General features: G+C 47.3%; 1 protein-coding gene across 11 annotated transcripts in view; it reads right to left on the bottom strand.

Annotated features, from left to right (window-relative positions):
• TEAD1 (TEA domain transcription factor 1) overlaps positions 1–14,457 on the bottom strand; it is a 253,414-nt gene that overhangs the window by 68,731 nt on the left and 170,226 nt on the right. For 10 of the 11 annotated variants that reach the window (XM_032853505.1, XM_032853506.1, XM_032853507.1 and 7 more), the window contains one exon: positions 1,119–1,183. In XM_032853505.1, the coding sequence (XP_032709396.1) occupies positions 1,119–1,183 (65 nt within the window). Of the gene's footprint in view, positions 1–1,118; positions 1,184–13,886; positions 13,891–14,453 lie in introns of all 11 variants that reach the window. The other variant, XM_032853508.1, reaches the window with a different exon arrangement.

Here is a 14,457-nt window from a genome sequence, read left to right as displayed (position 1 = left end):
TGTTCTCACGTGATTCTCTGACTTGCTGAGGGCCTCTGTCCACTGCTGGGGCGGGGGGGTGGGGGACGGGGGACATCCACTGAACAGACAATGCCCCTGCCTCTGTGCACTGGCAGGAGGCCACAGCCCTCTGTGCTGACTCAGCAGCCAGGCTCCTGGCGGGGGCACATGGAAGCATTCCTGGGGAAAAGCTCTCCCCGCTGTAAACACTCGTGAAAACAATTCATCATGGAGCAGAGAACTAGAATCTGCTGCTCACGCTTAGCGAGACCACAGCTGAGCTCGCCTTTTGATACGATGATCTTTTTTAAAAAAATCCATGCCAGACAGAGCCGCATAGGTCAACGTCCAAAAATAATTTTGTTCTGTTAATAACTCACCCGTGAGGCTGGTCTGATTCCACCCACCCCGGCCCCTCTTCCTTCCTTTTTCTATTTTTCGTTAAACCCGAATTTCTCGTCCATTTCAGTTCTGAACTGGGTCGGGGGGTCTGGGCTGCTTTCCATCAGAAGGAACAAGGAGAGCCAGAGCCCTGACAAAGGGCAGAGCAAAATTCCTGACACTGCTCTGCCCAAAGGTTTTTTAAGTTGTAACTTCATTTCCATCACAGCAGCTACTGACCAAAGGCCATAAGCATAAGAAGCAACCGGTCCCTGGGCGCGCACCGTTCAGTATTATGTTTAGGCCAGGACTCACGGCTGCTGGGGTTACTGTCCCATCGAAATGTTGACTCACGGGTAATGGTTCCAGGATTTTACAATGCGCAAAGTCTCCAAGTTTCACGACCTCCGAACATACAGTCGCGCCCGCAGCTGTCGCGGTGTTTACAGATGCGCAGTTCGGGAAAGAACTGGAGGTATTAAAATATAGTAAAGGAGCAGTGTCTACACTGTCCTTGGAGGAGACGCTTTCCCAGGTTGTGAGACCACACAGTGAGGGGTCACTGAAATGATGAACAGTGAAAACTGAGCCAATGGAAAACACCTACAACACTGACGTCCTTATAGGGGACTCCAACTGGGGGCTCCTAGGAGCCAAAGCACAGACAGCCACTGCAGCCAAAATGCCTCGTTGGGGCCATTCGCTGACATGCACAGTGTCCAGGCTGGTTAGTTTACCTGTTTCCTGGTCCTCGTTTTGCCTGTCCTGAGTTTGATGTATCTGGCTATCAATTCATTCCTACCTGAAAGAAAGAAGAATTTACAATAAGATGGGTTACCTTAAAAAACAAAACAAAACAAAAAAAAAACCCACAAAAATGAAACCAAAAAACAGCCTCTGAAAGCAAAAAAAGAATTTAGAATCAGGACTCCTTAAGCGGGAGCTGCACACCTATTAATGCTAGAAAAAGAAAACAGTACAATTGTTTGCAACAATACTTACCAAGGGAAATTTAGCATGAAGGGCATTTAATGATGAACTAGGATTAACAACTGAGGATAGAAATGTGTCTCTTGGTTTCTTTACAGGCTCGTACCTAAAGGGGTGCTCAACTTGTACGAGCAACTGGTGGGGGGGCCACAAACCCGTTTCCATCCTAAGTTTTCATGCCCGCTCCTCCTCACCCAGCCTTCTAGTTATCTCCCGTTAGAGCCAGTAGAACCACTGGGGAATGAACTGCTCCTACCATGAAAGGAGACACTCCCCACAGGTTGTCACTGTGCTAGTAACTAACTATACACAAGGTCATGTTCATGAAAGAGAAAAAGAAAAAAAATGACTTAACCTCCTCAAAACTTCATAACCTGTAGGGGAAACAATATGACCCTACCCGGCCAGGACAAACAAATCACCTGACTTTGAAGAACTATACAATGTGATGGGAAAAAGCCCCAGAGCTAAGTGGGGATGGGTACGACTGATACTACATGAGCTTTGGGGCTCACTGTAGGGTTTGTCTGTGCTCTCCTACGTCCCAGACAAAGCTGATACCTGAAGATGGCAAGAGCTTTGTTTCTGCCCCGAAGCCTCCCCAGCACCCAGCACACTGCTGGGCACTCAGAAAGAGCAAATGAGGAAATAACACAGCTTCTGGTCAAAGGGAAGGACCACCCCCCCACCCCGATCTCCCCTGGCAGAACTAGTGGCATTACTGATGACTGACCCAAGAGTATGGAAATTTCACCTGATGATTCTAAAGACTCCCTCAGCACTGCCTAGATGGTTCCCGTCATCAAGGCTCTGCCGGCCTGCCCGTGGTAGGACCACGAAGGACAGGATCACAACGGGAAGGCAGAAGAATCATGGAATCCTGGGGCTGGGAAGTGCCTCCAGGTCATCCACTCCCACTAGTAGAAGCCTCAATCTTAGAAGCCTAATCAAGCACTTCTAGAATTATGGAAGCAGTTCATTTTACCTTAAAACATTTTTAAGGGGAAAAAAAAGGATGCTTCTTATTTGGGGCTTCTTCTTATAACTTTCATCCCCCAGATTCTTTCTTTTTTTAAAGATTTTATTTAATTATTAGAGAGAGCGCGAGGGTGGGAACACAAGCAGGGGGAGTGGAAGAGGGAAAAGCAGGCTTCCGGCTGAATGGGGAGCCCGATGCAGGGCTCTATCCCAGGAGCCTGGGATCATGACCTGAGCTGAAGGCAGATGCTAAACCGACTGAGCAACCCAGGTGCCCCTCTCCTTGTTCCTCTTAACAAGAACAAGGCTCTGCACATGACTGACTTTCAGATATTAATGACAGCTTTCAGGTCTTCCTGGAGTGGTACTCAGGCCAAACCTCCTCTGTTCCTGTTACCTGTGACAGCTTTGGAACACTACCGTATCCATCCAGGGGACCATCCTTTGTCTAGTTTCTTCTCATAGCCTCTCAGAGCCCAGAACTACAGTGGTGTTCCTCCTATGACAAGTCCATAGCAGAAGTCTATCACCTCCCTCATCCTAAATACTCTACCTCTGTTAATGTGACGTAACGCTGCATTTGATTTTGGGGAACCATAATCAACTGTCAAATTTGTATCATTTGAACTCCTAGACGTCTTTTTCATATAGACTACTCCTCTGATAGATCCCTACCTCTGTGCCCAGTATTTTCATGCAGAGCTGGGATTTTTCTGATCCAAATACAGAACTTTACACTTATTTCCACTGCATTTCATCCTGTTAGATTAAGCCTATCATTGCAGCCTGTCAGGATCCTCTCGGATCCTGATGCTTGTCTGAACTTACCCTTTCACCACAGGAAAAGGACCTCTAAATTCAGGTTAAAGAACTGCTTCTCCAAGCATTCTCTCTCAAACTTCTGAGAACTACCAATATCCCCTCTAGTGTCATTGGGGTCTACTTCTCCATCTCTCAGATGGTTGTACAGATTTTGCAATTTGTCTCAAAGGCTCACCGACAGCCGAGCCCAGCCAGGAGTACCTAATTACCAGAAGCCAGACCTGAACGACAACGTCTGCAGACTAGCCAAGCACCCTCCAGCTCAGGGCCTCCCTGTGCGTCCTGTTCAGGGCTGTCTGAGTGGCCAGCACGAAATAAATCCAGGGTTCTGCATTACGTGCAATTTCATTTGAACCTTATCCAGATGGCAAAAACGTCCCCTGCCCCCCTACTCTTTCTCCGTGATAAGAAGACAAGGTTGTGTGATGTGTGTGACACATAACTGTAACTGATTGCTTAGTACAACTCCACCTGAATGAATGGTGAGATCAACACCCAGGACAGCCACATGGGACTGCGCACACCCTGGGGTCTATGCATATGACACCCCTTGGGGTTAGTGTCAAGGAAAACTCTAATTAAAGCACTTCCAAAAATTACTACAACTACAGCATGCCCTCACCCGGCACCTGTCACGTGCTGAGCACGAGATCACAGCCACCATTTCACTGAAACTTGTCGTGACTCTCTTTCCCCATTCTTAACCTTTCAAGACCCTGTTCCTTCTTCCATATCACATCTGAAACCACGAAGGGTAATTAACTTGGGGTTTCCGTGTTTCTCGCCTCAGTACAGAAATCCGCTGATTCGCATTTTAAATTCAAACTCAACTAACTCTCAGCATCTACCTGATTGAACAAGTGTTTGTTCATCACTTTAGTTCACATGAATTTTCTAATCACCGTGAGGGCGGCTTCATGTACAGAAATGCTATTTGGGCTTACCAGGTTTTAAAAATGTGTATTTTATTCATTTACTTAAAAAAACAAGTTTAAACACCCTAACTCATCCTTAGGTTTTAAGCATGACTTCTATAACTTTTATAATCACTTTCTTTTTTGTTTTTTCCCCTAAGATTTATTTATTTATTTGTTTGAGAGAGAGAGAGAGAGAGAGAGAGAGAGAAAGAGAAAGAGAATGTGTGTGTGAGCATTGCCGGGGGGTGGGGGGCAGAGGGAGAGAGTGAATCTCAAGCAGACTCCACACTGAGCGGGGAGTCAGATATGGGGCTCGATTTCAGGACACTGAGCGGAAATCAAGAGTCAGACCGAGCCACCCAGGTGCCTCTATAATCCTATCAAAGGGCCATTCAAATAATGGTTTGGTCCATCTTACAAAGCCATTAAACTCCTTTAAACATTTAAAATTACATATTTAATTTAGAATACATTTAATTCTTTTAATTATTAGAATTGTTTGACCTAACTTCTAAAACCTTTCCTTAAACAACTCTTAGAAACCTAATAAATTATCTTAAACACTCTAATACTGCTTATGAATCTAGTAAGACTTCAACCTTCCCCAAAATCAAGTCTAAATCAGCTACTTGATTTCCCATTTTAATTTGGAAAAACAGGCTAACCTGTTGCATGGGCCAAATTATTTTAAATAATTACTTGAAACATCAAATATGTCTAGATCCTCTAAGTCCAATATTAACACTATGACTTTGCTTCAATTAAAAACTTCTATTTTCAATTCTAAATCTTCCCAGAATTAAAATATGCCTACCCATTATGGAAACAAGTATGGCATTCCAAATGATTTAGGACTATCTTCTTGGCACTTGGGGTTTGTACATATTTTGGGGAAATCAACTAGGTTCTGAATGGATTTTTGTCAGTGACCTTGATAGAACATTCTGAGTCCAATTTCTGTGCATTTCTATAGCACGGCTTCCCATATGGGGTGAATCCACATGGTCCAGAGCCCTGGAATTGAACTGTGGTCCTATGGTGCAGAAGTCCTTTACCAAGGACTGGGAGCTCAGGGCACCAGTTATCACTGACGTAACTCAACTGGCAGCCTTGGCTCCGCACAGCATTGTCTTTTCTTATAGGCATGACTTTTTTATAGAGTGTTGGGTATTAGAAGTATTAACCCTAATTCCTGTACTCTCCCTTCTAAAACACACACACAGAGGCGCCAGGGTGGCTCAGTCGTTCTGCATCCGACTCTTGGTTTCAGCTCAGGTTGTGATCTCAGGATCCTGAGAACTGAGCCCTGCATCTGGCTTTTGTGCTCAGCATGGAGTCAGCTTGGGACTCACTCTCGCTCTTCCTCTGCCCCTCCCCTGCTCATGCTCTCACGCTCTCTAAAATAAATAAGTAAAATCTTTACAAAATAAAACACGCACATAGAGAGTGGGGCTTGATCCAGTCAACTTTACATTACAAACGTGACTTTCAGCAAAGGTAACTGCAAAGTTAGATATGACATTCCAAACTAATTCTACTGTCAAGTGGGGACCATGTCCTTTATCCCTTACATGATGCCTGCCTGGTGCATCAGGGATATAAAGAGAAGATACCTGCTTGTCCACAGGGAGGTCACTGCCCAACACAGAGGTGAAAGAGCAAACCAGCTCTCCAGGTCCCACCACGACGAATGCCATGAAAGAGGACCTGATAACACGCACACGTTACTGGCCACAAGTAACTGAGAAAGTCTAGAAAGTCTTCTTCCCCAAAGTCCTGAACATAACCTAGGCCCTGAAGGACTGATGGCATTTTCTCCAACATTTTATTATGAAAAATTTCAGACATAACGTAAGTTTCTTTACAGAAAGAATTCCACAGTGCACACTACAGACCCACATCATGGATCCTACCATTCACTTTGTCTATACTCACTAGGACACGTCCTTCTATTCCTCTACCCGTCTGCCAAGCTGTCTCATTTTACTGTTGCTGTTGCGTTCCATGTCGCTGTGGTGGTCACAGGCATGGGGACACTCAGACTTCAGTATGCATATCATTAACTAAAGCGATCAGGCGGATTTTGACAGGCAGCACAGAGGGGTGTGGGTGGAAGGCCATTCTAGATGGAAGAGCAGCCCTTCCTTACACCTATGAGCAGGAATCTGGCACCTGCTGACGCGCAGGCTCCCGTGACTGCTGCACACTTCCTTTCTGAGCCCACGAGTTTCCAGATTCTATGGTTGGCATGCACATGTGCACTCCTTCTTACTTCTCTATACATACTTGGAATAGCCTATAGAGCTGAGTGGCAATGCCACGGTCCAGCACCAAGTGTCAGTACACTACGGCTTCCCTGCGGCATCAAATGGCCTTTGGAAACACACATCCTGATGCTTCTGTCTGAGGCTCTGCAGCTGCGGGCAGTCTGGCTGTTCCCATAGGCAGGAGGCAGAAGCAAAGACAGACAGAGCCCCCTCATGCCGCTTTTACACTGGGATCCGTACCCTGGCACTGCAACCCGGCTCTCATTTCATCTCTTTCTCTTAAAGAACTTAGCACTGTTGGAAATGAACCATAGCGGCTCCTCCTGCATCCCTGATTGCCATGAAACCTCCCGCTAAAGGGACGGAGGAGAGGGAGACCCCGGCAAGGGAAAGGCGTGGAGTTTGCACTGGGCTTGCCTTGCCTACAGGGAAGACTGGTTAGCGCTGTTGTGGCCTGGGTGTGTGATGGGATGTGGCCTCAAGGTCATGTTTGAGGCACAGCAAATGCAGGGTCTGTGGCTAGAAATTGTAGCCCAGAGATTCGGGGCTTTCAGAGCGAAAGAGCCACTTTGTAATTGAATGGAGGCAGGGAGCCACAAAGGAAGAAGTAACAACTGGAACCTCCTCTTCCTGGCCATAGCCCAATGCAGAGGCAAAGTCAGGCCAGGGAAGGGCTGAACCGCCCTGGGGGCGGGGGGAGCTCTCACTGATGCACACTGGGCCTCCCTTGGCTGTGAGGGATACCTGATGGCGCCTCCCGTCTTTTAACCATGTAAAGAATGAGAATCAGAAAGTAAGCTCAAACTTCTCTTGATTGCTAGAACAAAGCTGCATCAAATAGGGACTGATACCCTGGTTGTAACCTTCCGGTCTTCCACATACCCTCCTGAACCCCGACTCAGCCCAAGGGCCCTGCCAGACTACCAGAAGCTTCCTTGGTAACTCCTTGAGCTTTCTGAGCTTCGTACCTGCCTGAAAAACTGCTTTCATGTCCCACACCGCTCCAGGCCATTTCTGCACACCTTCCAAATGTCTTGTCCTTCAGGAGCCTTTGAGAAGGAAGGGGTCTCCCCTTTCCGTAAACATCCCCAGCCTCTGACTTGGGCTGCTTTGCTGCTGGCTTACATCCTTCCCACCTTATACGCAATCGTTTCGGTACATGTCACAGCTCCAACCAGACGATGGAATCTCGGAGAATAAGGAGCATCGACATTCATGTTTCCTGTTTCTCCCTTCCAGGCAGCCCAATGTTTGTGGCATGAGTCACTGGCAGGGGCAGAAGGAGGGCTCCTCCTTCCCTATAACCCAGTTTGACATTGGATCATCGACATAAAGTGAGAACAGAAAAGGAAAAGATGACCCAGTGAAAAGAAGCAAAGAAGATGCCTTCCTCCAGGTGACAACACCGCCGGGACACAGCTCTGTCCTCCAACACAGCAGCAGCACCCAACAGAAAGCATGGTTATGGAGTACTTTCTCAGCACGGTTCTCTAGGTGGTGGTCAAATACTCTCTAGCCATCAACGCTTTTTTTTTTTTTTTAATCAGCTGAGCTTCATTTAAAGGAAAAAATATCTTGAATGATGAAAGCCAACAGCGAAAAGCACAGGTGTAGGGGACAATGTGTGAGCGAAACGTCATTGGCCAGAGAGGAGTCTACAGAGCAGGAATGTTTAATGACCCTGTCCTGCCCCATATATAGGGAGTTTGTATCACTGGAGCCCACCATAGGGGGCAGCAGAGAGTACAAACTCACCAGGAAGGAGCTGGTAATTCCCCTTTTCTCCAATCCCGCTGCCACTGTATATGCAAGAATGGGGGCGGGGAGGAGGAGAGGAGGAAATCTACCAAAGCTCATCTGTCACCCTCTAGTCAGACAAGGGACAAAACCTACAAGATCACAAGCAACATGCCAGAAGCAGGAGGGCATAAAGATGCCATTTCGCCTTCAAGGAACCTACACCGGGGAAAGACTGACCTGTAAGAATGGGGTCCAGTCACTGTGTCCTACCCCAGGCCTGCATCCCAGGGGCCACGTCCCATTTCTCTGACTGCTCACATGATAAATGCCTGCCGCTCCCACTTCCAGACAGCAAGTCCCACAGGAGCATGGAGCACACACTGGGTTTTGTTCATCACTGTACACCCCCCGGGGTCAAGAACACAGCAGGCCCTCGGGAAATACAAGCTGATGGAATGCATGACCAAATGACAGGGATGGAGACCAGAGTGGGTGGGACAGGGGTACAAAAGCTAAGAGTGGGGATAAAGGGGGATTCACCCCCCACCCAACAGCCAAAAAGAAAAGAAAAGCACCTGAACCAACCCCAGAGTCCTGCCTATGAGGAAGTTTAGACACCAGTGTCTCAGTTAATCCCCAATATAAATCACTGACCAGGGACACCTGGGTGGCTCAGTGGGTTAAGCCTCTGCCTTTGGCTCAGGTCATGATCCAAGGGTCCTGGGATGGAGTCCCACATCAGGCTCTCCGCTCAGCAGGGAGCCTGCTTCTCCCTCCCACTCTGCCTGCCTCTCTGCCTACTTGTGATCTCTCTCTCTCTCACAAATAAATAAATTTAAAATCTTAAAAAAAAAAAAAAATCACTGACCAAAAAATTGGCACCCATATGGAAAATCACCAGAAAGGGGCCAGACAACCTGTTCTGGGTCATCAGGGGCTGGTACTTCATGTTCCCAATCTAAAGGTTTACAGAATGGACTGATGGCCTTCAGGAGGTGAACACCAGCAGGTCCCCTAAAAGAACCTGCGTCTGCGTTCACCCAGGAGCTCAAAGGACTAGCTTTATAAGAAAGAATATGCAGAGGAAGGCTGTGTTAATTCTGGTTTGTTGGAACTTATCCCTCACATCCCTTCAGGATGCATGGTCATAATGAAAACCCTGCTTCGGGGAGTTCCCATCGGCCAACGGCAGCTGATAACGTGATAGGGCATGGGCCCCATAAAACACCACGCGTTCCTTCATCTCAGTGGGATGGCTTACAAACTCCACGTCCACCCTAGACCACCAGGGTCAAAAAGAGACAAGCAAGTAAACCTGTCCAATGCTTCTTATGAGATACAATCCTGCTATGCTGGAGAGAAATTCTTTCTGTTGTCATTGCTTCTAGGAGGAAAATAAATATGAATGAAGTCAGTTTTTCGAATGGTTTGTTCTGTAGGAAGCAGTAAGAGATGCTAGAGCATCACTTTTTTACTTCTCTAATGGGTAACTTCACGGGCCTTGATTAGTTTATGCCTCTGGCTGTTGTTCTTTGCAGTCCCTCCTATACACAGCTACCGACAGAGCATAGCCTGGCTTTGCCACTCTACTGCCCCATGACCTTCAACGCCCCACTGCCCACGGTCTAAAGGTCAACCTGCTTTAGCATGGTGTTCAGTGCTGTCCCAACACCTGGCCCGAAAGCTCTGTTTTCATGCCATACCTCATCCATCCTTACCTGAATCCATCTTACCGCCATCAAAATGCATGTGGGGCTTTCAATCCCCCGAACTATCCTGCCATCCTGAGGTTTTGCTCAGAGTTGCAATACCTCTTATAACAATCAGGCGAAATCCTTCTAGACCCAGGAAAAAGGGTATCTCCCCCACGAACCCCGCTCCCCCCACTTAAACATGTACTAGACAGGGAGCGTGTGAAGAAGAATGACAGCCAGGGAGCCTGGAGCCCCGAGCCCACCTCACAGACCAGTGGTTGGCAGAGACCACAACATGACAAAGCAAACTGACCGTAGAAGCCAGGGCGAGTTACAAACGAATCGCTTAGCATGGCTTGACTCTGAAAGGAGCAGAGACTCACCCTTCTGCCCTGCTCTGACTGCACTGTGGCTCTGCTGAGACTTCCTTGTGTAACCGACTGTGAGCTCCTTAAGGGTAGGGTATCTGTGTTCAGCATCTTTGTATTCTGTACACACAAGGTGTGTATGGGATTTAACGGAACCTATGCTTCTTGCTCCCTAAACAACACCCCCCACCCAGGCTGCCAGGGAAGTTATCGTTCACCTTTTGGGCATTTGCCTTTTCTTTTACACCCACATCTGATTATGTTGCTTTCTTGCATCATTAGATCCTTGGTCACTGTAAGAAAAACACACTCCTTCGTCCAGTACCCAGGCCTAACAGTCCATTCCTGTAGAGGGCTCCTCTATTCTGGTACGAGAAGCTTCACAGAGTTCCCCAAGTCCTTGTCATGCTTTTCCATACCCCCATGCCACTGTACACACCATATGTCCTTAAATGTCCTTTCCCTTCTCCTTTGTGTACAAACTCCCCTCATCCCTGTAAGCCCCAACTCAAATATCTCCTCCCATAAGTCTTCTGGGAGCCAACCAAACAGAGTTAGTCATCTTCTCCTTTGTACCCTTGTGTACCCAGCATATACCCTGTGGTGGTGGTGGTGGGGGGGGTCATTCATCCTCCACTGAGAACTGTGCCTGCTCCATGGAAATAAACATCTAGTTCTAACTGTACACCAGGCATCTGTTAAGGGATACTCAATAAATGCTTTCAACAATGAACTGATGAGTGAGCTCTCCTATACACAGGAAAAATTATCTAGAAAAAGATCGTACACAGTGGTCAGCACCGGCAGTATCACCTGAAAACTGTAAGCCCTTCTACAGTTAAGGCCAATTTCAGGGACAGGCAGCACAATTATCCAGACTTTCGTTCTGCTCTCGTAACTTGGCACCAGGGAGACCAACCCTCCTTACCCCCTTCTACCCGCGCCGACCTCCACATGCCACAGGCCTATGGACCTGATCCAAAAAAAAGCTAATCTCAACATCAATTCAGGAGAGTCTTGTTAATGAAAAACTTTGCTAAGAACACTCTGTTTATTTATTAATTATCTGGCCTTTAAAGAAGTGTGAAATCCACACATTCAAAGTGCCAGAAACTGTGGGTCTTTGCTGGAGAACGTTGAACGGTGGGCGATGCTGCAGACTGGTTTCTGTTTTGGATTCAGAAGTAGGGCTGCCTACACCTTCGTCTTCCTGGTGAAGATGTACTTATCAGCTGTGGGAATGCGGGCAACTTGCTTAACGTCTCTAGACCTTTTAGTTCCTCGCCTGTGAAATGGGAATAAAGAACCTACCCTGGGGGACTGCCATATCCACCAGGGAAGTTCTAATAATATAAATAAATAATAAATAATTTAGGAAGCTTATAATAATAAATAATAATAGGATAAATAATATAGGAAGCCTCTGGCACCTCGAAGTGATTTTAAATGTTCCTGGGGCTATTACATAATGTCACTGCACTTGGTTTATATACTCTCATTGCTTGAACTGGTAATATATATAAGGTTTCTGTCCAGAACACCACACGACATGGCATCTTATATAAACCCCCCATGCTCCTACTCTCAGGGTTATTGAAACCGAACAGCTTTTCCATGCTACACTGAAAACGTTCTCAGAATCTTTGCAGCACCCTCAACTTTCAAAATGGTATGGCCACAGAAATGGTTTCCAAGTAAAAGGAGCCCTTTCCTGTGATATCTTCACATTAAAAGGGCATCATACAAGCTACTTACTTGTTACAATAACCTTCTAATTCAGAATAGATTCTTCATTGAATGAGATAGCAGGAATTAGGTTTTGGCCAAGGGCTAAGTGTGGCGAAAATTCTCATAATTTGTGGCAGATTGTAAAATTATCTTTATGAATAGGCCAGCCACGCGTCCCCCACTGGATTTCCAGAATTCAGTTCTTACTATAAAAACAACTCTCGCTAGAAGAAGAAAGCCAGATCTTCCGTGGCTCCCGCAGCAGCTGCTGGACAAAGTTGAGTTACCCACGTGTTCCATCAACATGACACTCACACGCGGATGAGCGACTGCTGAGGAAACAGGCTAAAAAAAAAAAACCCAGAGGATTCTAAGTGCCCGGGCACTTGGTCATTCTTTTAATATGGAAACCACGATCATCAAGGATATTCTTTACAGTGTGTGCCAACTAAACAGATTGAAACTTGAGGGTTAAGTGCAATGAGAACCCCACTGTGTGGCAGGCAGATGCGCAGCAAGACGGGAGGGAGGTGGACAACGGCGTGTGCTGAAGATCCCCTTGCGTGAGCACCAGGGAAAGCCCTGTGCTTGGACCCGCAGACACTTAGCCTTGCTTCACCCCTCCCCCTGCCACAACTCCCAGTTTATGAATGCAGCCTGGGCCTCAACCCGCGAAGACACCCACCCAAGTTACCAAACGGGTAAGTGGTATATAGCTGGGAACTCCACCCAGCTTTGACTTGCAAGCTCATCATGCCTTAACTCCAGACCAACTGCACCGAAGACAGTCTCGACTCAACACAACTTCTCTCGAGGTCATTACCAAGTGCTTCCTGAGAACAGAATCTCACGAGGAGCGGGCACAACCCAACCACGAAGTGGACTGAACTGTATGGAGACGTTCCGTTCTCCATTCACCACCTACAACACAGGCTGTAGCTCAACTCCACTCTGCATTCAAGGCCTTCATAATCCGGCTCCAGTATGTCCCCCTGCTCAGCACCACCCACTGAATATTTTCTTTTTTTTTTTTTTTTAAAGATTTTATTTATTTATTTGACAAACAGAGTAGGCAGAGAGGCGGGGGGGGGGGGGGGGGGCGGAGGCGGGGACAGGCTCCCCGCTGAGCAGAAAGCTGATGTGGGGCTCAATCCCAGGATCCCGAGATCATGACCTGAGCCAAAGGCAGAGGCTTAACCCAAGGAGCCACCCCGACACTCCTGAATATTTTCTATATATAAAAATCATCGCATGAAGCACTGCAGGAGATACACACTGAAATAATATGTATTACGCGCCCTCGAGGTGCTTAGAGTATGGGAGGGAAACTGAGGCAAGACCCCCCAGGACAGAAATGAAGGCAGAGTACTACAAGGATGAGAGAAACAACTGAAGAACAGTCTGAGCAATGAGTAAATAAATAAAAATCCAGAGATGTTTCCTCCCGTGGTTGCCACGCTCTCGGTCATTCACCCAACTACCCTGGCCACATCTGACAGGTCCCCAAACCACGAGCAGCCAAGGGCAACAACACACAGGCCAGTCATTAAGAGGAGAACAGTGGAGAACACTGGGCTCTCTGAGATCCGGATGGAGCAAACCACACGACCCCTCTCAGCGGAGTTTCAGATTAGGAGAGCTAACTGCTTTTTATTCTCCTTTTAAAACTGCACATTACTTGGGGGATAGATATGGAATATATTCTCTCTGTAAAAATTAAAATGTTATACACACAAACCCACTTTGCCAGGGGCGGGGGTGGGGGGATTATTCCCTGTCATCCTCTGCACATATCGTCCCATCATGTTGGCTTCTATCCCCTCCGTGGGAACAACCCACCGCTCCCATCCCTGCCCTCTGGGTCCCGCCCAAATCTGCTGAACACTTGCTTCAGAGTTGCCAAAGCCCCGGTCAAATGGCACTTTCCAGTTTCCCGCCGGTGAGCCCCCCCTGCCCTCTCTGCTCATCAGACTTCCTGTGTGCGGACAGCACAGGGTTTGCCATACTGCCCTCCTGCTGTGGGTGCCTTCCTTCACCTTCTTGGACAAATTATGAGCTTCTTGAAGGCAGGGGACACATCCTGCCCCCCGGGGCCCCGAACCCCCAGCTCCCAGGGCAGGACTGAGAATGTGCTACTTAATGATAACATCGCTGCTGATTTTAGCCACCTCCTGAAAGGGAAAATATTTGAAGAACTGACATCATGGCACACAGGAGGTGGTGGATGGATGTTTTCTTTGAAGAGGCAGGAAGAGAGGGAGGAAGACAGAACTGGCAGGACAGAAATTAAAAAAAAAAAAAAAAAAAATCATCACTGTGCTCTCATACCCGGGATATAAAGAAGAACACGATGGGGCTCAGGCCTTCTAGGAACCCACGAACCTTTCCTCTTCCTAAGCCCCAAGAAATGTATGAAGTACCCATCATAACGGAGATATGGGGTGGGTAAGGGGAAGGGGAATCATTATTTTATTCCCTAACAGAAAGAACCTGGAAAACGCAGAGCCCTTCCTTCTTCACAATGACCATGTTTATAATTCTTGTGATCTTCACCCATTTCAGATTTACCATC

The sequence above is a fragment of the Lontra canadensis genome, unplaced genomic scaffold (assembly GCF_010015895.1).
Source record: "Lontra canadensis isolate GAN:19392208 unplaced genomic scaffold, GSC_riverotter_1.0 scaffold7, whole genome shotgun sequence".
Taxonomy (NCBI): domain Eukaryota; kingdom Metazoa; phylum Chordata; class Mammalia; order Carnivora; family Mustelidae; genus Lontra; species Lontra canadensis.
This window is presented reverse-complemented; position numbering and strand designations above follow the sequence as displayed.